The sequence below is a fragment of the Anarhichas minor genome, unplaced genomic scaffold (genome assembly GCF_050575085.1).
Source record: "Anarhichas minor isolate MPS153535 unplaced genomic scaffold, ASM5057508v1 ptg000010l, whole genome shotgun sequence".
In the NCBI taxonomy this organism is placed as follows: domain Eukaryota; kingdom Metazoa; phylum Chordata; class Actinopteri; order Perciformes; family Anarhichadidae; genus Anarhichas; species Anarhichas minor.
The window spans coordinates 2,426,383-2,447,917 of NW_027466456.1; the positions used below are offsets into that span (position 1 = coordinate 2,426,383).

General features: G+C 40.6%; 2 protein-coding genes across 2 annotated transcripts; both read right to left on the reverse strand.

The window, feature by feature from the left end:
* Positions 1-1,869: 1,869 nt before the first annotated feature.
* On the reverse strand, positions 1,870-15,742 carry LOC142946226 (uncharacterized). Its single transcript, XM_076087289.1, has 27 exons — positions 15,522-15,742; positions 14,609-14,774; positions 14,362-14,514; positions 14,122-14,282; positions 13,769-13,945; positions 13,537-13,675; positions 13,165-13,352; positions 12,932-13,073; positions 12,662-12,834; positions 10,292-10,390; positions 9,079-9,276; positions 8,486-8,686; positions 8,304-8,358; positions 8,009-8,211; positions 7,723-7,866; positions 7,477-7,557; positions 6,904-7,113; positions 6,590-6,641; positions 5,526-5,788; positions 5,038-5,203; positions 4,788-4,940; positions 4,527-4,714; positions 4,140-4,313; positions 3,904-4,045; positions 3,583-3,770; positions 2,532-2,673; positions 1,870-2,045 (listed from the first exon to the last, which is right to left on the reverse strand). The coding sequence occupies exons 1-27, from the start codon at positions 15,711-15,713 to the stop codon at positions 1,870-1,872; spliced, it is 4,326 nt and encodes a 1,441-aa protein (XP_075943404.1). The 5' UTR covers positions 15,714-15,742.
* An 860-nt stretch (positions 15,743-16,602) lies between these two features.
* Positions 16,603-20,687, reverse strand: LOC142946343 (cytochrome P450 2J6-like). The gene is made up of 9 exons (XM_076087494.1): positions 20,496-20,687; positions 19,205-19,370; positions 18,958-19,110; positions 18,718-18,878; positions 18,445-18,621; positions 18,214-18,352; positions 17,122-17,309; positions 16,877-17,018; positions 16,603-16,778 (listed from the first exon to the last, which is right to left on the reverse strand). Exons 1-9 carry the CDS (start codon positions 20,685-20,687, stop codon positions 16,603-16,605), a joined length of 1,494 nt encoding a protein of 497 aa, XP_075943609.1.
* Between the last annotated feature and the right edge of the window lie 848 nt (positions 20,688-21,535).

Here is a 21,535-nt window from a genome sequence, read left to right on the forward strand (position 1 = left end):
TCGTACGCTGACTTATTCCCAAACGCACGCGTCTTCATTTAAATCACTCTCCAGGTCCACTACCTGACGTGTTTCAAACAGTACGAAATCCAGGCCTTCTGTATCGACATCGTGTACCTTCTGTATTCCTAAAGTGTGCTTTGACTTCCTGACTGGCAGCATTGCTCTAAATGGAAACTGGCGGGCCTTATTTATTCTCTGTCTTGAATCTTATTTAGCGGTGAGAAATCAAATCTGTGAAGTTGTGCAGCTGTAATGTGAACATGATTTTAACACCAGCTTCTGACTGCAAATTGTAACTTAATTTCAATGACTGGCTGATCTTGTATTTAATCGTGGATGTTTTCAGGCTACTTTGGTGGAAGTTGAGAGTGAAGAGCTCTGTTGTAGAAGCAGGCGTTTCCTTTGATGTTGTGAGTAATTAAGTCTTAAGTTAAACATGAGACGGGTGTTGATTACCTCGTTACTCTGTACGTTTGCAATAACACTGAAGAGGAATTCCGTTGTGGCGGTTTTGTGATCTATAAACGTGTGTCAAAGCTCTTTTCTTTTCCTTTGCAGTGGATGATTCTCGTAGATTGCCGATTCAAACGTTCATTTGTATGAAAATAAGAAGTTCAATCAGACGTAGCGTAGCATAGAGACGACATGTGTTTGTGTGTAAATGAAGAAAAGTGAGGAAGGCATGAATTTTCAGGAATTCAACATTTAAAGCCTTTGGTTTTCTTGTGAATAAATCAAATAAATTCTTTTTCTAAGCGTGTGTTTTACGTTCGGTAGCATCCATCTCAGTTTGGGTCCAATAGATGAGAAACGTGGAGATTTAAAGAAGCTAAAATCATTTCATTTCCACGCGGTTCACAAACCTTTTGACACGCAGCTGTTTATTATTTTACTCATCAATGCTTTCACATGTGACAATAAAGCAGAAATTAGCGAATGAACCCGATCAGGGTTGATTCTGCCAAACAAACTGTAGGTGACCGACTTCCAATATGTGGACATGACTTTGATCATTTTTGCTGACGTCGAGTTTACATGTGTCGCCAACATGACGTCAGAGTAAACGGCAGGGTTTTCTCTGCCATCATAAGACTTGGACTTTGCGCGGACGTTTTCCCTTTTTGTGACGGAGCCCGACAGTCCGTTTTATTTATAGCTTTGTTTGTGTGGTTTTATTACACCGGAGGCAGTTTGTGTTTGTGTTGTCTGTGAGAGAGCACGACCGTACGTACGTCCGTCCGGTCCACTCTCGGGTTGGGATATCTCACGAACATCCTTGGTTGCTGTGACCTCACGTCCATCCCATTCTAGTTATATCTCCGCAACACTTTGAGCAGATTTTGTCACAAACGTCCACTTGGATTTAAGGATAGACTGATTAGAATTATATGCTTATTATGACAATTTCACACTCATTTCTAAAAGGATGTAATGATGAAGACATTTTGGACAGAGATGTGAATGTAAACTGCAACTTAACTGGTTGGTTGAGGCAAATAACCGCGAGGCCGTGATTCTAGTCTTAATAATCTTAAGAAGGTAAAATCCATGGGTCTTTGAAAGGGTGTACTTTAAATAATATGCTATTATATTGTCATTAAAAATGGTTTTAAAATGACAATATAGTTTATTTCTGGAACAATACATCATCCAACAAAAGCAGTCATTGTGACCTGTGGCCTGACTGTGAATGAGAACGTATTCGGTGAGTTTTGCTGCTGCTTGCTTACATAACGGTGTCATTGTTTGAAAAACGATAACTCATCACATGTCACACATTATGTGACAAAGCATGCTATAGTTCCCTGTATATAGAACATTTCTTTATGCCACCATCTATAGATATATATAGGATAGTTGCAGGATTCAGCGGGCTCTGGTATAGATCTTGAAGGGGTACGGTGTGCGTGTGGCTCCAATGATTCCCTCTGTACTCAGCTCGACTCCATCCAGTGTGCTAAAATTCAATTTCTGAAACAAACTGACGAAAAAGAGAAACAGCTCCATTCTTGCCAGGCCTTCGCCCGGACATGCACGTTTCCCTGGAAAAGGAGAGCAGACATGCACAAGAATGTAGGCGAGAGCATTGGAAGTATTTCCTTGTATACTCTTATTATTTAACATCTTCATTTTAAAATGTTTCTTCCCTTGTTGTTAAAATTTCTAAAAGTCGATTCCTTCAGTTGAGTAAAGGCTGGACACTACAGGCAAAACATTACCACGAGTCATTTTAGTTCCATATCTTCTTTGGACTATGGAAAGAAAAAATCCAAAATCAATATAGGTGTTTACTTTACTACTTTGTCTGTTTGCGTCTGTCGATTTCTCCTAAATTCACCAAATGTTAGCATTAGATAATGGCTCATTTGCATATGTAAACATTTCAGAAAACTTGTAATACAAGAAAGTAATTGTCTTAATGTAAGTAATCAACTGGGAGGCTTCGTGGTGATATGCATTAGTTAACATTTCTACCCTGTTCACCTGTAGTGTCTCCTCTACAGTTCTCAGTTAAATGTGAACGTTACCTGCAGAGAAAGGTAGAAATGCGTCCCTCCTCACAAGCTTCCCTTCAGCATCCAGGAAGTGTTCAGGGTTAAAGGTGTCGGGAGTTTCCCATTCAGTCTTGTCAAACAGCACAGAGGTCAGGTTGGGCATCACTGAGGTTCCCTGCACACACAAAGAGACGGCAATCAGTTTGATATCGTTTAAACAAAAGGCTAAGAAGAGATCCGTGGATCGTACAGCCGCAGTTGATAAGGTGTGATAAGGGTAGCGACAACAAGTGGGTGTTGACACTGTAAAGAAAGCTGATCACAAGGTCTCTGCTGAACGGACGTCACAGGAGAGTTGTGTTTCTACATTATGTTAGCTCAATGAATTACCAGTTATTTGTCATGTCAGATGTTCATATCATGTTCTCTCATTCATTTCAGGGGTTTGTCTGCACAAAATGTCACCACTTCATCTTCTTACAATGCAACAAATGTATTTTGACATTTTCCCCTTTTTCCTCTTCTTTGATTGTAAATCTCCAGGTGATGTCAGGACATTCAATGTTTCTTGCAGTAACCTTAGCCTAGATTAACATCTATGACATCACAAACTGCACACAATTACACTTTGTTTTCTGTTGAATGCAGTTGTTTCACAATCTTTTATCCTTGAGGCTCCCCTACTTCTATCTAAGAAAAGCTAAAATCTTCGTTTTGAACAAAGTGATTCAGCGTCTTAAATGAGTTGGTTTGTTTTTACTAAACAAACTTTCTTTAATGGCTCAGTTTCATCAACATAAATAAATTACTTTTGGACTTAAAACGCTCTGGAGCAGTTGGAAACATCTGAAAAAACCCAACGCAGGAATCTAATTCTACTCATATAGTACAATACTCACACTAATCTTAATCTGACACTGTGCACAAATACCCGGTTTAAACAGTGTGGACAAATATATCTTTTTAAAAAGTCTTATATGCAGACTTTTGTTTAAAGTCTCCAGTAAATGTGTTGTTATGATTTTAGTTATACATGTGGAAATCCATTTTTGACGACCTTACAATCCCTGCTAGGTAGATGCACCTTGGGTATGAAATAACCGCCCAGTGTCGTGTCCTTGGCGGCCATTCTGAGTCCATTGAGAGGAACAATGTTTCCCATCCTCTGGATCTCGTGGATGACGGCGTCTGTGTAGGGCAGGTTGGGTCTGTCTGCCATACTGGGCTGCCGGGTCTGTCCGATCACTCTGTCTATCTCTGCCTGGACTTTATCTAGGAAGTGGAATAAAAAGATGTTTAATTGATCAATTAATGTGACGTCTTTGATCTTAAGCGTGTTCTGTCTCCAGTATCTATTAATCTACTTCTTGTGCTGCTGCTGTGGGACTCTTATCTGAACACCCACCCTGGATATGAGGGCTCCTGATGAGGTAGATGAGGCCCCACTGCAGGGTCTTCGAAGTGGTTTCGCTACCAGCCAGGAACAGATCCAAACAGCACAGAACCAGGTTGCCATCGTCGAAACCCAATTCACTGTTTCTGTTGCGCTGTTGAGCAAGGCGGAGGGACAAACATGCGGTCAGTTAGTTTTTCGTATCTCATACATGTCGATTGGCCGAGTCAACATTGTAAACACTATACTTTCTCCTCTATCAGGAAGACGTCGATGTAATCTCGTGGGTTGCCAGGGTCCAGGTCCAACCTGTGCCTCTCTACCTCTCGCCTGATGGAGGCCTCCAAAGATTTGGAGCTGCTGAAGATGCCATTGTGAGGCCCGGGCAGGTGTTCCATCAGAGCTGGGAACGCATCATATAGCTGTTTGGAAAGTAAACGGGTTATTCAGTGTTGTTGTTTAAGATCTCACTTTAGCTCACAATATTTTCTGACTTAAACTTTCATTTGACAGATTGACAAATCTGACTTGCATACAAGACTATTTTATCGACTGATAATTAGATATAATCAAATGTTTGGACACGCTGGTTCTGATCCATGTTATGAACGCCTTTAGCCGTGTGAAGTTGCTACTTGTGTCTCAGCTACTGTGCATCTTACGAGAGCCCATATGGAGCCCTCCAAATAGGCCATCTCAGTCAGATTCTTCAGCATGCTCTGGAAGTTGTGGTCGCTGTAGTCAAACCGTCTCCCAAACACTATCTGGCAGATGATGTTGCCCACAGCATTGTTCAAGAGGGGCACCGGGTCAAATGGCTCACCTGAGCAGAAAGAAATGTCTTGAGTGTATTGTTGCTTTTCATTCTGTTACATTTTGTTCTTTTTTTTGCCAACCTTTCTCCTTCTCCATCACCTCCTGCAGATGATGACTCTCCTCACAGATGCTCTGCTCCATGGAGCTCTTGGCCAGGCCAAAGGTACGTAACGTGGCCATGGCAAAACGCCGCTGTCTCCTCCACACTTTCCCATTACTGAAGAAAAGACCCGCTGAGACAGAGATGAACCACATAACATTACTAAGGTAGGGATCAGGAGGCAGGTTGACTTCTTTAATACTGATGTGCTGTATCTTCGTGTGATTCACCTGAATTCCCTGAATAAATTCGGGTCACCATCGGACTGTAAGGCCGGTCCACAAAGTTGTCGGCCTGTGTCACTATGGCTTCTTTCACCATCTTCCACCCAGACACAAACACTGTTCTGTGTCTTCCCAGACGTATGCAGAACACATTCCCATAAACATCAGCTAGCTGTGGATGCAGGGGCAGAGAATAAGTGGCCTGTTGTCCAGCATGTGACTCTGATAAGATGCATATTTCAAGACAACAGTTTCTGTGACACTGACAAACTATCAGTAGCTTTTTACCATTGTTTTCTACCATAAATGTTTTAATATTTTGTTGATGCAGAGTCTCGTATGATTTATTTTGTTTGCCCTTTATTTGAGGATCTGTCTCGACTACATGCTAAAGTAGTGGAGGATATAGATAATAGGAATCTTCCTTCCACCTCTCGCTGTAGCTCAAGTTTTCACAAAAAACACTTCCTCATAAAATGAAAATATGATCTTACCTTGGTTAAGTAAATGTGAGGCTGTTTAGATTCAATGTTGAATATGTTTCCCAAAAGAGGGAGAGATGATGGTCCCGGTGGGAAATTGGGTGGATCCTTTTTGTTCCGAAAAGACACCACGAGGAGAACGGCAAAAATAAAAAGCAGCATTCCCCTCAGATCAAGCCACAGAAAGAAATCACACAGCCACATAGTGAGGCAGAGAAGACGAGCAGGGGACCGATGAGGTTCACTTGCTCTGGTACTTTGCTGACTCACAACATCTGTGGATGTAATGACCTTTGTGTGTGACAGAGAGCGAGGACACGCCCCCATTAACCAAATACAGAGTACGAATAAACTAAAAACTGGCCCAAAGTTACACACCACAACAAAGCGGGAGCATCAAACAGTAGTCGTTCAGCTGCTGTCCCATAATGCTGAATGTAATGTGATGTAATATATATCTTTGGTTCTTCTGCTTAAATTTCCAGAAAAGGTCGGGGTCGCCACTGTGGTGTGGACGGCCCACAAAAACCTGTAGTTTATCTACTCCCCCCCCCCCCCCATCTCATACCACCCTGGATCCAACACTATTAAGCCAGATTCATTTCCCACCTGTTACAGTCAGAGAATTACCTTTCCCTACCTGCCAAACTATCAATCCTACTGAAATTCTTGGCAAAACCCGCTCAGCTGGACGCTTCTTTTAAATCACATATTTAAATGTATTTAATTCTAGGTTCATTTTCGTATATCATCATACATCTTAATATATTGTCAGACACAGCGAAACAAAAATACATGTATCCCTATGAACTATCTATGAAAGAATAAAAAAAATATATATAAACATCCCAAAATACTTTATTTTCTTAAACAAACTAGTTGAAATGGAGTGAAGAAACACATTTACAACAAGGGAAAATATGAGAAACGGTTGATATTATAATGAATCAGATGCAAAGAAAGTGAGATTTACTGTAAAGGGGTCGGCCTTTGGATTCATTGCGTCTCATTTTGGGGCAAACCCAAAATCAATTCCAGACTTTTCCCAGTTAGCAGCTGATCTCAAAAGGCTTTACGCAAAGCTCCTCCACACCAAGCTTCGTAGGTCAGCAGCAAATCCTTACGGGCCTGCCGGACACACGAGTATGAATATTACTTCAAAATTGTACATGACATCATCATTAATTTGACAAATGCATGACACTTCCGGGAAGTAAACACACTTCTTTCCTGGGAAAGCTGAGCTGAGCTTTTTTATACTCGTATACAAGTTTTTGATGGAATCATTACCGGAGTCCAGATTTTTCTACAAGCAAAAACATGATTATTTTATGTTTTTGTACAGAGGGCAATGTGCAATAAAACACACATTATTTAAGAGACAATTCACCTCAATTGTGTCAGTGACCCCATCAAGAGCAGTTCGGTCCATGTTAGAGGCAGAAAGCACAGAGAGGAGCTGAGCCTGCGTCTTCTCCAGGCCGTCCGTCAGGCCTTTCAGCTTCTTTTCCAGCGGCATGCTCTTCCAATCTGCTTCGTGCTGCACCCGCTGAATATTCCGAGTGACCGTCTTGTACAGCTCGTCCCTTTCTAGCTCAAGCTGTATGACGTGCACAGACAAAAACAAATGCAGAAACATTCACACAAATATTCAAAAGTAAACGAGCATTTGGCCACGTCGGGTGTACATCTCACCTATTGAAATCTGCTTTTAACCTCTAAACTCAGTCATGTATGTTTTCTTTCTCTTCGTGTTTATTTTTTTTCTTACTGTTATGTTGTAGATTTTGTTTTTATTATAAATGATTTTATTGTTTCTGTTTTTACCATGTAAAGTGTCTTTGAGTGCCTTTTAAAGCGCTATATAAATAAAATGTATTATTATTATTATTATTATTACATGAATCAAGCTAACATTGCAACGTATCAACATAATACAGTGCAACTCAATCAAAGCATTTACCTTGCAGAATGTCTGTTCCAGTGTCTCATAATCCCATTTCAGTTTATCCAGCTTCTTTTCTTCAACCTTTTCATCGACACCCTGTCAAAAACAGTGTCACAATTAGACCTTGTGCCCGTGTACAGTATGCTACATGTCAGGAACAATTAAGACACTGGCAGCAATAAACGTGAGTGAACAAAGTTTCAACCACAAACACGTTTAAAAAATATCCACATATACTACACCAACAACCTTTTTTATTACGAAGTATTTAATTTCTTTCTCAATTTCCGCGCTCTCCTCTGAGACTTCTGAGAGAAGCTCAGCCATCTGTTTGTTCTCTAGCAGAAGGCAGGCCAGGTTCTCTTTCTTCTCCTCCTGTGTCTTCTTCATCAATTTAATTTCTTCCTAAGAAAAGTCAATAAAACAAGCCATGTGAAAAAAACAACAAAAAACAGCTGGATCAACATACTCATCAATAACTAAATTAATAACGTGTTGCCGGTGTAAACAAAACATCTGAAATGCCTCTGAATGTGTGCACTTATACCGTGAGTGAATCGTTCACATTCCGTTGCTGTTCCCAGCAACTATTAACTGCTTCACATTCAGTTATTGCTTTCTTGTGGTCTTCTACTAGAGTGTTGACGTGGCTGTTCCATTGATCTTCGTTCTCAATGATCTTATTATTTGTCATGATGTCCAGCTGTTGTTGTAGCAGCTCCTTCTTTTCATCATACTTGGCTCGGATTTCTACTCAAATAGCGACACAGAACGAGGGCTCCTGTTTAGTTTCTGACAGCACGGGGTGTTGAATTCCACTCAAAATGAGATTAGTTCTTTACCTGCAATTTGCTTCTCCACCCTGTTACTTGTTTTAGTCATTTCTTCATCGTGTTTCTGTTGAGATAAAAACCAAAGTGGTGTTTGTAGCATTGCCGCTCAATTGTTGCAATATATCAAAGTAAAGAGACACATTAAATCCACAGACCTTTAAGTGTAGAAGATAATAGTGTGTACTACAAACCAGTTCAAGCTCCTTGACAAGGTTTTCATTGTCAAGCTCCTGCATGTCGACCATGACGGCCCTCATTTCCTTATGAAGCTCAGTCTCTAATTGTTCTTGCTCCTCCTGCACCACCGGTGTGGAGACTAAACCATCTGCTTTTAACTCAGAGGTTGTGTTCAGGTGTTCACACAGGAGGTGCTTCATCTTCTGCTTGTACACCTGGTGGAAAAAAAGTGAATCAAATGTGCATTGTAAAATGAATTTAACCCTTACATCTGTCAATGGATAATCTTTGCTTAACAAATGACAAACTAGTGCTAGTATCTGAAAAAAAAAGAATGCAATCACATGATTTCTCCTAACTTTTAAAGTTGAGAGGACAACCGGTACATGCCACTAAAAAATGGACGCACAATGGATTGTAGGATACTGAGGATAAAAAATACACTGGCTGTGGATCAAAAAAAGGTTGCATCTACTAACTGCATTTAAAGATCCTTGTTACCTGTTACGGCATATTATGGCATAAAATAAAGACGTGGTAGAAATCTAGCCTGTGAATTTGGGTGCAGTTCGACTATAACTACAATACACCTGTGTATTAACCTCACCTTGATCTCTACTTGGTGGCGCCCCTCATCCTCCTCTATGTCCTTATCAAAATTCTTCTTTTCAGCCTTGACCTCCTCTAGTTTACTCTCTGTGATCCCCCAAAATGTGTGGATCGTGTCCCTCTCTAGCTGAAAGTAGTTTCTCTCTTCCCTCTCTCTGTCCAGCTCCTCTCGAAGGCGCACGATCTGCTCTTCCAGCTGAAATACAGAAATGTATTTTAGTGTGGGCATATGAGCCAGACGATCTAGATGACCGTGTAGCCAATTACCTCATTTATCCTAGTTGTAAATGTCAAAGTCCAATGTTTAGTTCACAGGGGGCAGTAATGTAAATCAGACATATAATGCCTGCTTTGGCTCTGGAGGAAGGTCTGAGAATCTTTAAAGATTCTGTTAACACAGCGTGCATATTTGCAGTAAATAAAATAAGCAGTCATGATGGAGAACAAACTAGTCCTGTAAAGTTATTGTAAATAGCTTAACAACGTATCAGTAGCTGTTATCTCAGCTTCTGACTCTAGTGAAAATGATGTGATTTGCATGTTGTTGCACTTCTTGTAAATCACATATTTAAGTGTATTTAATTGGAGATTAATTAATTATATAAATTTCAATATACATCTTTATATATGAACAGACATACAGTAAAACAAAACTAAAATACATCCCTGTCAACAAATTACAGAAAGCTAAGAGAAAAATATTACGCAAAAAATAAAGTATTTTCTTAAACAAAGTTACACCATTTTAGGGTAAAATAATTAGTCAAAACATGTATTAAATAAAGGCATTACAACCTTCAACCAGACAAAAGTTTGAGAAAAATAATCCAGATTCAGGGCTATCTGGAATGGGCCTAGAGATTACCAATTTATAAGAAAAGGCCTGCAATAAAAAGTGGGGAGTTTAAACTTGATGAGCATTTCACCAGGCAGGGAGGGTCTTATGAACAGATGCTTCAGGTAACTTAGTATCCAGTGTTTTGAGAACTTCACCCACACTAGGAACCCAAAATCGAGATATCTCGGCCTCTGCTGCATTGATTTTGGACCAGACTCTTGGGAGTCCTCCAGCTGTATGCGAGGGCAAAACCAACTTGCTGAAATACCCATTTAATGTACAAATCGCTTTGAAAAGGAAACTTTTATTTTCTCCTGACATTGAATATACAAACATCACTCCAACACACACACACCCCACTTTAACCTCTGACCTGCTCCTTGGACAGCTCCTCCTTGGCGAATCCATCTGTCGGTGTGGGCGTTTTTGCCTTTGCAGGCTTTTTACTTGAGCCTTTGCTGCTTTTGGGTGGCTGCACAAAAGTCAACAACATACAAACAAGTGAAAAACTACTTTCTACTATCAAAGCTAGCGTATTTCTTTAATGTTGTTATTGTGGGGAAGTAGCAACCCCAGTCTGCTTCTCATCTACATATATATATATATACATCTACATCTACAGTCTATGGACAACACACGAGAAGCACATGCTATTGAACGTTACTGGAGCTCACTATGAACGTCCATTGTTGTGGTGAATTGATTTAAAAAACGCTTTGCTTACCATCGTTTATATATTGCGCGTGTAATACTGAGACGGCACAACGTGTTGATAGTTTTGAGAAGCTAGCTAGCTAGCACACCAGTTAGCACACAGAGAAGTCTGTCTCGAGCCTCGAGTTTCAAACATGCGTTGCCGTAACAACACGAGCACGTGGCTATTGTGTGGTCAGATACCTTTTAGGGGCATTTAGGGACAGTGTACAATAAATGCATTACACCAGATGTAAACACAATGCTAGATCCATCTGTTGTCCCTGGGAGCTTTGACTACAGTTAATTTATTTGACATGGTGCTGTGTTTATTAAAGGGCAAGAATGCACTAAAAAAACTTTTGTACAATTAAGTCAATATCTACAGATACAAAACGTGAATAAGACTTGAAAAGATGGTGACACCCAAGGACATAGTTGGGAGTTGGTCCGTTGACAGCTTTAAGAATTAATTGAATTTTAACCATAAATCAAAAAACTAAATTATCCAATGTTTAATAACTGCATTTAGATACAGTTAGACGTTGGATGGTCGCTCACATTTCAAATAGGAAACTAGTTTTCTGGTGCTGATGATTTAATGTTACACACAGATATATGAAGGGTGACTGTTGTCTTGTGGGGCTGCACTGATATAGGCTCGTAACTTTTATATAACAGAGTGAACATTTTTAAATATCCATGACTGTTATCCCCGCAATTTAGAAGGTATACGTGTTGCAGAAAGAATAAATCATCTTGTGTTATCCTACTAAAAACAGCTTGTTTCGTTAAGAGCTACAAAAAACCAAGAATATCAGGAAAAAAGTGGGTTTGATGTGCATAATGGTCAAGGTACACCCTAATCTTTAGTTTGTCGAGAAAATATGTGTAAGAGCCATTTTGTTGTTTTTGTTTTTGTACAACCACCCACCACATGGGGACGTAGTACCGGTGTGAATCAGGGCACAGGTAATATAATCAGTGGGGTCATTGGACACAGGTGGTTACAAGCAGAAGCAAACAGTTTTTGACCGTGCACATTTAACGAATGTAAATGTTATGATTTATTGGTTTATGGAGAAAATGGATAACTGAAGAGAAAGGGGTGGTTTATGTGAGAAATAAAATGCCTATATTGGAAACTGGACTTCGTTATTTATGGCACGTGTCAGAACAAACATTGCAGCAACCATGGTGACTTTTATTGGGAAGCAACGGTCACTACAATAAGTCAAAAACTGCTCTGCTGGCGTTTGACTACGTTCCGGGACCAGCTGCTGGAGGCTACTGATCATCTCGTCCCCCTCAGATCAAGCCACAGAAACAAATCACACAGCCACATAGTGAGGCAGAGAAGACGAGCAAGGGACTGATGAGGTTCACTTGGACTTTATAATAACTCCTACCTGAGGGGATCCTTTCCACTGCGAACAAGGTAAAGACGAGCTCCGAGTTCCCTGCTCCCAGCGCCTGCCCTCCAAATAATGTTTTTGTGGCAGCCGACTTCTGTTCTCAGGTCCTTCAGTGGGGATACTCTTCACATCTTGGATGCCACCCTGGTGTCACAAGCACCACTTTCCAGTGGCTTGAAAATCGGTCACCAGCTATGAATGTGTGTTTGTTTTATTTAATTATGAAGTAAAACCAGGTTTGTGATCGATTCATTCAGATCCTTTATTGATTGTTAACAAATGTGCTCAAATAGTTTGTTGATAATGATTTCAGTTATTATTATATAATGGCTGATACACGACATGTCATTTTAAAGAACATGTTTATAAAACCTTGATATATTTAATCATTGATAACTACTACTAAAGGACAAAGGGTAATGTCTTAAAAGCAGTGCCATTATTACAAGAATATTTTGTAAAAAAATAGCTATCACATGTAACCCTAACCCACTCAAATGTACAGGCAGAGAGACTAAACAAGGCCTCAACAGGATGGAAAAACAACTAAAGATTTCTCTCCTGAAGCTTTTTTGCTTAGTCTTGTTACACGTTATTTAGAGAGAAATCAATTCAGTAAGATGTTACATTATTCAGTGAGCCTTGGCGTGAACCTTGAAGGGGTGTGGTATGCGTGTAATTCCAGTTACTCCTTCTGTACTCAACTCTACTCCATCAGGAACACAGAAAGAGAACTTCTGTAGTAAAGCGACCAAAAACAGGAACAGCTCCATCCTGGCCAGGTTTTCACCGAGACACGCACGTTTCCCTGAAGAGTCCACAAACACACATGAAGGTGTAAGAGCTCAAGAGAAATATATATTCCTTTTCAGGTTAGGGTTAAGATTGAGGTGAATGTGGTTTACCTGCAGAGAAAGCCAGGAGAGCTTCTCTCTTCACAAACTTTCCCTCAGCATCCAGGAAGTGTCCGGGGTTGAAGGTGTCCGGAGTCTCCCATTCAGTCTTGTCAAACAGCACAGTGGTTAGGTTTGGCAACAAGGACGTACCCTAGAAAAAAACATCCATATGCTAACACTAAGTAACTCACATTTTACAAATAATTGTGTTAAGACTAAAAGTAACTGTGCGCTAAATGCACCTTAGGTATGAAGTAACCGCCCAGCATTGTATCCTTGGCGGCCATTCTGAGTGCATTCAGAGCAATAATGTTTCCCATCCTCTGGATCTCGTGGAGGACAGCATCAGTGTAGGGTAGGTTGGGTCTGTCTGCCATACTGGGCTGTCGGGTCCGTCCGATCACTCCGTCTATTTCTGCCTGCACTTTGTCTAGGAAAACAAGAACATGTAAGGAACAGGGTGAGCCATCAGCCTCAGCTGTACTTTGTGATCAGTGCTTGTTAACAAATATTAGCATGCTACATGCTAAACTAAGAGTGTAAAACAGCATGTTAGCATGTCACTGTTAGAAATGCATTTAGATCAAAGCAGCCTCACAGAGCATGTGACCTACCCTTAATATCAGGGAGTTTTATGAGATAAACCAGAGCCCACAGCAAAGTGGTGGAGGTTGTCTCCGTTCCAGCTATGAACAGATCCATAGAGTTCAGAGCCAGATTGGTCTCAGTGAAACCCAGATCAGACTCTTTGTGCTGTTCAGAAACATTTATAAAATCCATTAGTGAGTGATTGATAGATTGACAGGAAGGGCACCACTTTGTCCTACACTGCAGTTGCTCACTTACATTCTTCATTTCAATGATGAAAGCGTCAATGTAGTCCCGGGGATCGCTGTGGTCCAGGTCCTTCTTGTGGCTCTCTATCTCCTGACTGAAGAAGTCCTGGATGGCGTTGAAATGAGTGAACATTTTGTTGTGAGGACCTGGCAAGTGCTTCATCACTCCGGGGAATGACTGATACAGCTATTCAGAAGAAACAGTAGATGAGAGAAATTTCCAAACACGTCACCTTTCACCTTTCGTGATTCATTTAAACACAGACTTGGGTCTCTCGGTCTGTTAAGGAGGATTGACTCTCAATCCCAGCAGAATCTTGTCTCTCTGTCAATGATTGAACTAAATGGATATTACTGACTTACCATACCCCACACAGAGCCCTCCAGTTGAAGAACTTCAGACAAATACTTCAGCATGGTCTGGAAGTTGTGGTCGCTGTAGTCAAACCGTTTCCCCATCACCAGCTGGCAAATGATGTTAGACGTAGCATTGTTGAAGAGGCCTGCTGGGTTGAAAGGTTCACCTGGAGGAGAGGACTCTACGGTTCAGACAATGTTATTCTACTGAAGAGCTGTTGATAATGACCTCATTGTTTACACCACCTTTCTCCTTCTCTATCTCCTCCTGCAGGTGTCGGATCTCCTCACAGATACTCTGCTCCATGGTGCTTTTGCCCACGCCGAAGTTACGTAAGGTAGACAAGACAAAGCGTCGCTGTCTCTTCCATGTTTCACCGTTGCTCATGAACAGACCGCCTAGACACAAGCATGCAGAGGAAGTGGGGTTAACGATTCAAGGGAACTAATTCCTTCACAATATGAGACAAGAGAGAGAGAAAGATTTGTGCACCTGAGTCTCCTGAGTAAAACCTGTCAGTGATTGCATTGAATGGTCGATCCACAAAGTTGTCGGCTTGTGTCACTATGGCTTCCTTCACCATCTTGTACCCAGAGACAAACACCATCTTTTCACTACCGAGGCGGACACTGAACACATTCCCGTAGATGTCAGCCAGCTGTGGACAATGAATCAAGTAAAAAACACTGATGAATGCCAACACACTACTGCACCAGGGGACCTTTTAAATTGTTCAAAAACAAGACCTACCATTACCCAATGAGCAGCCAATAGGTGTTCCAAGATCAGAACTTCACATTAATTATTGTTTTTTCCAATTTGACCACCAGTATCTACTATTAGTTTCCCTATACAAAATATTAAAGTTGCATCCGGGTGAACCATTAAAAATAATTTAAATCACTTTCTTTCTTTTTTTGTCACACAAAGTTATACTTCAGTGTTTCCCCTGGTTTACAGCTTGGGGGGGGGCAGGGCGTGCAGCACTTGTCTGGACTTGGACGCGGAGCAGGAGAGCTACTCCGGCTGCTACTCGCAGGAGAGCGTGTAAATAAGATAAATAACATAAGGCTGTTTAGTTTGTTTAATAAAAGAACAAGGTATAGACCTGTTCTATAGGAAAGGGAACCTTAAATGACTTCTGTTGTGATCTGGTGCTATATAGAAAACAAAATTAACTCCACCTTCAAGGGGGGGGGGGCGGAGGGTGCCGCCCCCCTAATACAATGGTAGGGGAAACACTTATTGTTATTGTCCACATACTTCACTATTACGATAGAAATTGCACAATAGTGTTTGTGAAAGATCTTAAACTGACTGGAAATTCCATTGAGTTAATCAAATAAATAGTTCAAATCTGTCTCAATAAAATTCACCCTGAAATGAAAATATGCATTCAACTTACCTTTGAAAAATACTTGTATGGATGTTTCCTGTCCAAGCTGAAAAAATTCCCCACAAGGGGAAGAGAAAACGGTCCTGGAGGATAATTTGGAGGATTCCTGTTCTTGAGGAAGTCTGCTATTATGATGAAAACGAAAATAAAGAGGAATAGCACCTTGAAGTCAAAATCCAGCAAAACATTAAAAATCCCCATTGTTAAAGAGAGTTGAACCAGCAACACGATGAAGGTCTGAGCTTCTGCCTCTTCATGAACCGCCCATCCTTATATAATGCCTATTCATGCTTGATTTAACCCTTAAATGGTCCATACACCTTGTAACTACTCGCATTACTAACATTACAGGACGGACAACTTAAAAAAAAATCTCTTAATCAAAGTCTGCACAAAAGGGTGTGTGACACTTTAGTTACTTAAACAGCTACATGAGCAACAACAATCTTATGAAGTGCAAAACTCTTTCAGTGACCTTAGACTGAGGTTGGCTGTTAGTGTAAACTGTGTCTGAGCCAACATACAAAGTAGAGTGGGAGGGGGAGTGGGAGGAACATACAAAGTAGAGTGGGAGGGAGTTGCATGTCAATGAGTTACTAGGCAGGAACAGATCCAGACAAAATAGAACCAGATTTCCACAGTCAACACCTAGTGGTCTGTTTCTGTACTGCTATCAGGCAAAGCAGAGGAACAAACATTCAGCCACATACAGTCAGTAAGTTTTGGGTTTTCATACATATTGATTGGCTTTGTCAACATTATTAACACCATACTTTCTCCTCTATTTTAAAGAACATAATGATAACAAATATATTAATGAACTCTTTATACATTTTGTCATTAATTACAAGGACAAAGGGAAATGTCTCATAAACAGAGCCATGAACACAAGAATATTTGAATGAAAAAATTATGCTATCACATACAAGTAAATGTACAGACAGAGAGAATGAAAGTATTCAGTACATTAGGCAATGATGCAACAGTGAAAGGTTGAGATTAACTACAGCTTTCTCTCCTAAAGCGTGTTGCTTTGTTCAGTTTATTACACAATGTTTGGATAACAAATGACTCTGAGATGTTACATAATTCAGCGAGCCTTGGCGTAAACCTTGAAGGGGTGTGGTGCACGTATCGTTCCAGTTACTGCTTCTGTACTCAACTCTATACCATCAGGAACAGAAAAAGAGAACTTCTGTAGTAAACCGACCAAAAACAGGAACAGCTCCATCCTGGCCAGGCCTTCACCAATACACACACGTTTCCCTGAAGAGTCCACAAACACACATGAAGGCATAAGAGCTCAGGATTAAGAATATATTCTGGTTCATGTTATGCTTTAGACTGAGGTGAATGTGGTTTACCTGCAGAGAAAGGCAGGAAAGCTTCTTTCTTCACAAACTTTCCCTCAGCATTCAGGAAGTGTCCAGGGTTGAAGGTGTCTGGAGTCTCCCATTCAGTCTTGTCAAACAGCACAGAAGCTAGGTTGAGCATCAAGGGCGTACCCTAGAAAACAACGTCCATAGGTTGAAACCAAGCAATTTTCCAACAACACATTTCTTCTTCCAAAAACTTCCTGTCAAAAATGTTGACTGTGTGCTAAATGCACCTTGGGTATGAAGTAATTGCCCAGTGTCGTATCGTTGGCGGCCATTCTGAATCCAACAAAGGGAACAATGTTTCCCATCCTCTGGATCTCGTGGACGACGGCATCAGTGAAGGGCAGGTTGGGTCTGTCTGCCATACTGGGCTGTCGGGTCTGTCCGATAACTCCGTCTATCTCTGCCTGAACTTTGTCTTGACAAACAAGATTATTTAAGGAATTAAGCTTGTAGGAAGAAGGTGACATGAACAACATTTTGCAATAAGTGTTAATTAACAAATGTTAGCATGCTAACATGCTAAACTAACATAGTGAACAGCATGTTAGCATTGTCAGTGTGAGAAATGTTAGCATGCTGATGTTAGCATTTAGCTCAAAGCACTGCTGTGTCTAAATACAACCGAACAAAGCTGTTAGCAAGGCCGGAGACTCTTTTAAGGCCTGTGTCCACTTAGCATCTTTTTTTTCTGGTAGAAAGCGCCCGCAGGGCTCCGGGGAGGGCTTCATCCGAGCGTTTTGTCAAAAAGTGCTCAGAGCGCCTTTTTTATGTTCATGGCTACTATTCATTTGTTTGACATTGCTTTTTTCACCACGAGCACTAAACGGAGGATACTTGCTTCATACTTTGTTTGGATGAGCTTGTCACCGATCAAGCTGACAGCCGCAACATTAGAGCAAGCAGTACGATCCGTCAGAGACGAGGCGTACAGCGATAAAAGCACCACACTCACCAGCAAATATCTGTTTCTGCGCCACCGATCTGCTCCCACAACTTTGTTATGAAAGTGTATGTCTGACATATAAAGTTCAGGATAGATGGACACGGCCAAAACAAGCTTCTCCCTTACACTGACATCATCAGCGCTTTTCTGAAAAGTTAATTGAATTTCAACTTGAAGCACTCTGAGCGGTCGCACAAAAACAGGTGCAGCGCTCAGCAAAAAATACGCTGGGTGCAGCGTTTTTTCTCGAGGTGACTGCATATGATCTCTCCTCATTGACAACAATTAAAAAAAGGAGCTGTCGCTCAGAAAATGACGCTATGTGGACACAGGCCCTAAGTCTTCGTTTCACTGTAGAGCCTAGCATGTCACCTACCCTGGATATCAGGGAGTTTTATGAGAAAAACCAAAGCCCACAGCAAAGTGTTAAAGGTTGTCTCGGATCCAGCCTGGAACATATCCAGAGAGTTCAGAGCCAGATTGGCCTCAGTAAAGCCCAGATCAGATTCATTGTGCTGTTCAGAAACACAGAGAAGATGCTGTAGTGAATGGCTGGTAGACTGACGGGTAAGGCTACACATTGTTGAACATTGCAGTTGTTACTTACATTCTCCATTTCAATGATAAATGCGTCAATGTAGTCCCGGGGATTGCTGTGGTCCAGGTCTTTCTTGTGGCTCTTTATCTCCTGACTGAGGAAGTCCAGGACGGCATCGTAGTGGCTGAAGATTTTGTTGTGAGGACCTGGCAAGTGCTTCATCACTCCGGGGAGTGCCTCATACAGCTACTCAAAAGAAACAGTACATCACCTTTCATGACCATCTACATTTTGTGATTTTGAGCCCAGACTTCCTCCTCTAAATGGATATTACTGACTTACCATACCCCATACAGAGCCCTGCAGCCTAGGAATTTCAGACATATACTTCAGCATGGTCTGGAAGTTGTGGTCGCTGTAGTCAAACCGTTTCCCCATCACCAGCTGGCAAATGATGTTGGACACAGCATTGTTGAAGAGGCCTGCTGGGTTGAAAGGTTCACCTGGAGGAGAGGACTCGATGGTTTAGACCATGCTATGCTACTGAAGAGCTGTTGATAATGACCTCATTGTTTACACCACCTTTCTCCTTCTCTATCTCCTCCTGCAGGTGTCGGATCTCCTCACAGATACTCTGCTCCATGGTTCTTTTGCCCAGGCCGAAGTTACGTAAGGTAGACAAGGCAAAGCGTCGCTGTCTCTTCCATGTTTCACCGTTGCTCATGAACAGACCGCCTAGACACAAGCATGCAGAGGAAGTGGGGTTAATGACTCAAGGGAACTAATTCCTTTACAATATGAGACAAGAGAGAGAGAAAGATTTGCACACCTGTGCCTCCTAAGTACACCCTGTCGCCCGTTGCAAAGTGTGGTCGATCCACAAAGTTGTCGGCTTGTGTCACTATGGCTTCCTTTAACGTCTTGTACCCAGAGACAATCACCATGTTGAAAACACCGATGCGGGCACTGCATAAATTCCCGTAGATGTCAGCCAGCTGTGGACAATAAATCAAGTATAAAACAAAGATAAACCCCAACACACGACTGCATCATGTGAACTTTTTAAATAGTGCAAAAGCAAAAACCTACCTATGCACAATGAGGATCAAATGGGCTAGCAGGTGTACCAAGCATTATCAGCATTATCATTTATATAAATAATTTGACCACCAGTGAAATTTAATCCATCTTTTCTAAATTGTGCCCGATTCAGAGTCTCATTTAGTGGGCCACGGAGGTATGACAAATGGTTAGATTAAATAATAGAATACTTTTTTTTGTAATATAAGAAGCTAGTTACTTTTATATCTAAATGTGCTCAAGAATTCGCATACATAAAAAATGTCAAATTTAAAATTAGTAGAGACACCCGTATTTTGCCACTGTTGGCTAGCGTTCCCTCAGATTCAGAGCCACAAAATGGGTTGTCTTTTGAAAAACTCTAAAAAGCGTGGTGAGGAAATATGAGCCTCAATACATTACATTTGGATTCATAATGGCAGGCAGTGATGGATGGGAGTAAGCAGACTATTGATTTTGGTCATTACTGCTGACAGTGGCATAACACAAATTTACAGCACAGTTTATTTCTTTAAAAAAATATCATGTCATGTTTTTGTTTTTTAATTAACAACCAGAAGTCGGCCTTCAGTTACAAAAGGTTGAGAAGCCCTGATTTAAACACATGCACATTTCCTGAATAATGTGAAGAATTTAACATCCTCTAGATTAAGAAAAATAGTTGAAATGGCTGCAGTTTTCTTTATTAATATTATTATTATTATTTATCTAATATTATTACTGCAATTAGTTTCTCTATAACAAATTGTATTTAAAACAGAAATGTACATTTTCTGAAGAGTGTGAACTAAATTATATTCAGGTGAACCATTAAAAATAATTGAAATTACTTTCTTTCTTCTTTTTTTACACTGGCAAAGTTATACTTATTGTTATTGTCCACATACGTCACTTTTACAATACAAATTGCACGACAGTGTTTGTGAAAGATCTTGAACTGACTGGAATTTCCATTGAGGAAATTCAAATAAATAGTTCAAAATCTATTAGAATGTCTCAATAAAATTCACACTGAAATGAAAATATGCATTCAACTTTACCTTTGAAAAATACTTGTTTGGATGTTTCCTGACCAAGCTGAAAGAATTCCCAACAAGGGGAAGAGAAAACGGTCCTGGAGGATAATTTGGAGGATTCCTGTTCTTGAGGAAGTCTGCTATTATGATGAAAACGAAAATAAAGAGGAATAGCACCTTGAAGTCAAAATCCAGCAAAAAATTAAAAATCCCCATTGTTAAAGAGAGTTGAACTCAACACGATGAAGGTCTGAGCTTCTGCCTCTTCATGAACAGCCCATCGTTATATAATGCCTATTCATGCTTGATTTAACCCTTTATCCATACATCTTGTGACTACTCGCATTACTAACATTACATGACGGACAACTTACAAAAAAATAATCTCTTAATCAAAGTCTGCACAAAAGTGTGTGTGACACTTTACAAGCAGCTACATGAGCAACAACAATCTCATTAAGTGATAAACTCTTTCAGTGACCTTAGACTGAGGTTGGCTGTTAGTGTAAACTGTGTCTGAGCCAACATACAAAGTAGAATGGGAGCAAAAGGCATCTGATCCATTGTGCAGCTGCATGTCAATGAGTTACTAGGCAGGAACAGATCCAGACAAAATACAACCAGATTTCCACAGTCAACACCTAGTGGTCTGTTTCTGTACTGCTATCAGGCAAAGCAGAGGAACAAACATTCAGCCACATACAGTCAGTACGTTTTGGGTTTTCATACATATTGATTGGCTTTGTCAACATTATCAACACCATACTTTCTCCTCTATTTTAAAGAACATATTGATAACTTTTAGGATCTATCTGGAGCGTGTTTGGTTATCAGCAAATATGAAAAAATAAATTATTGACATCAATAGAATTATTAATGTCAATAAGGTTATTGACAATTATTAATAATAACCGGGCACCACCCTGAGACCAGGGACCAATAACCAAACTGTAAATTAAGTCTCATAATTAGTATACACTCAAAATGTCAATAGTCAAAGTACATTTCCACATTCAGAGTGAACAGTGGAGGTTTGAATTTGAGCACAAGCCACGATATCCAGC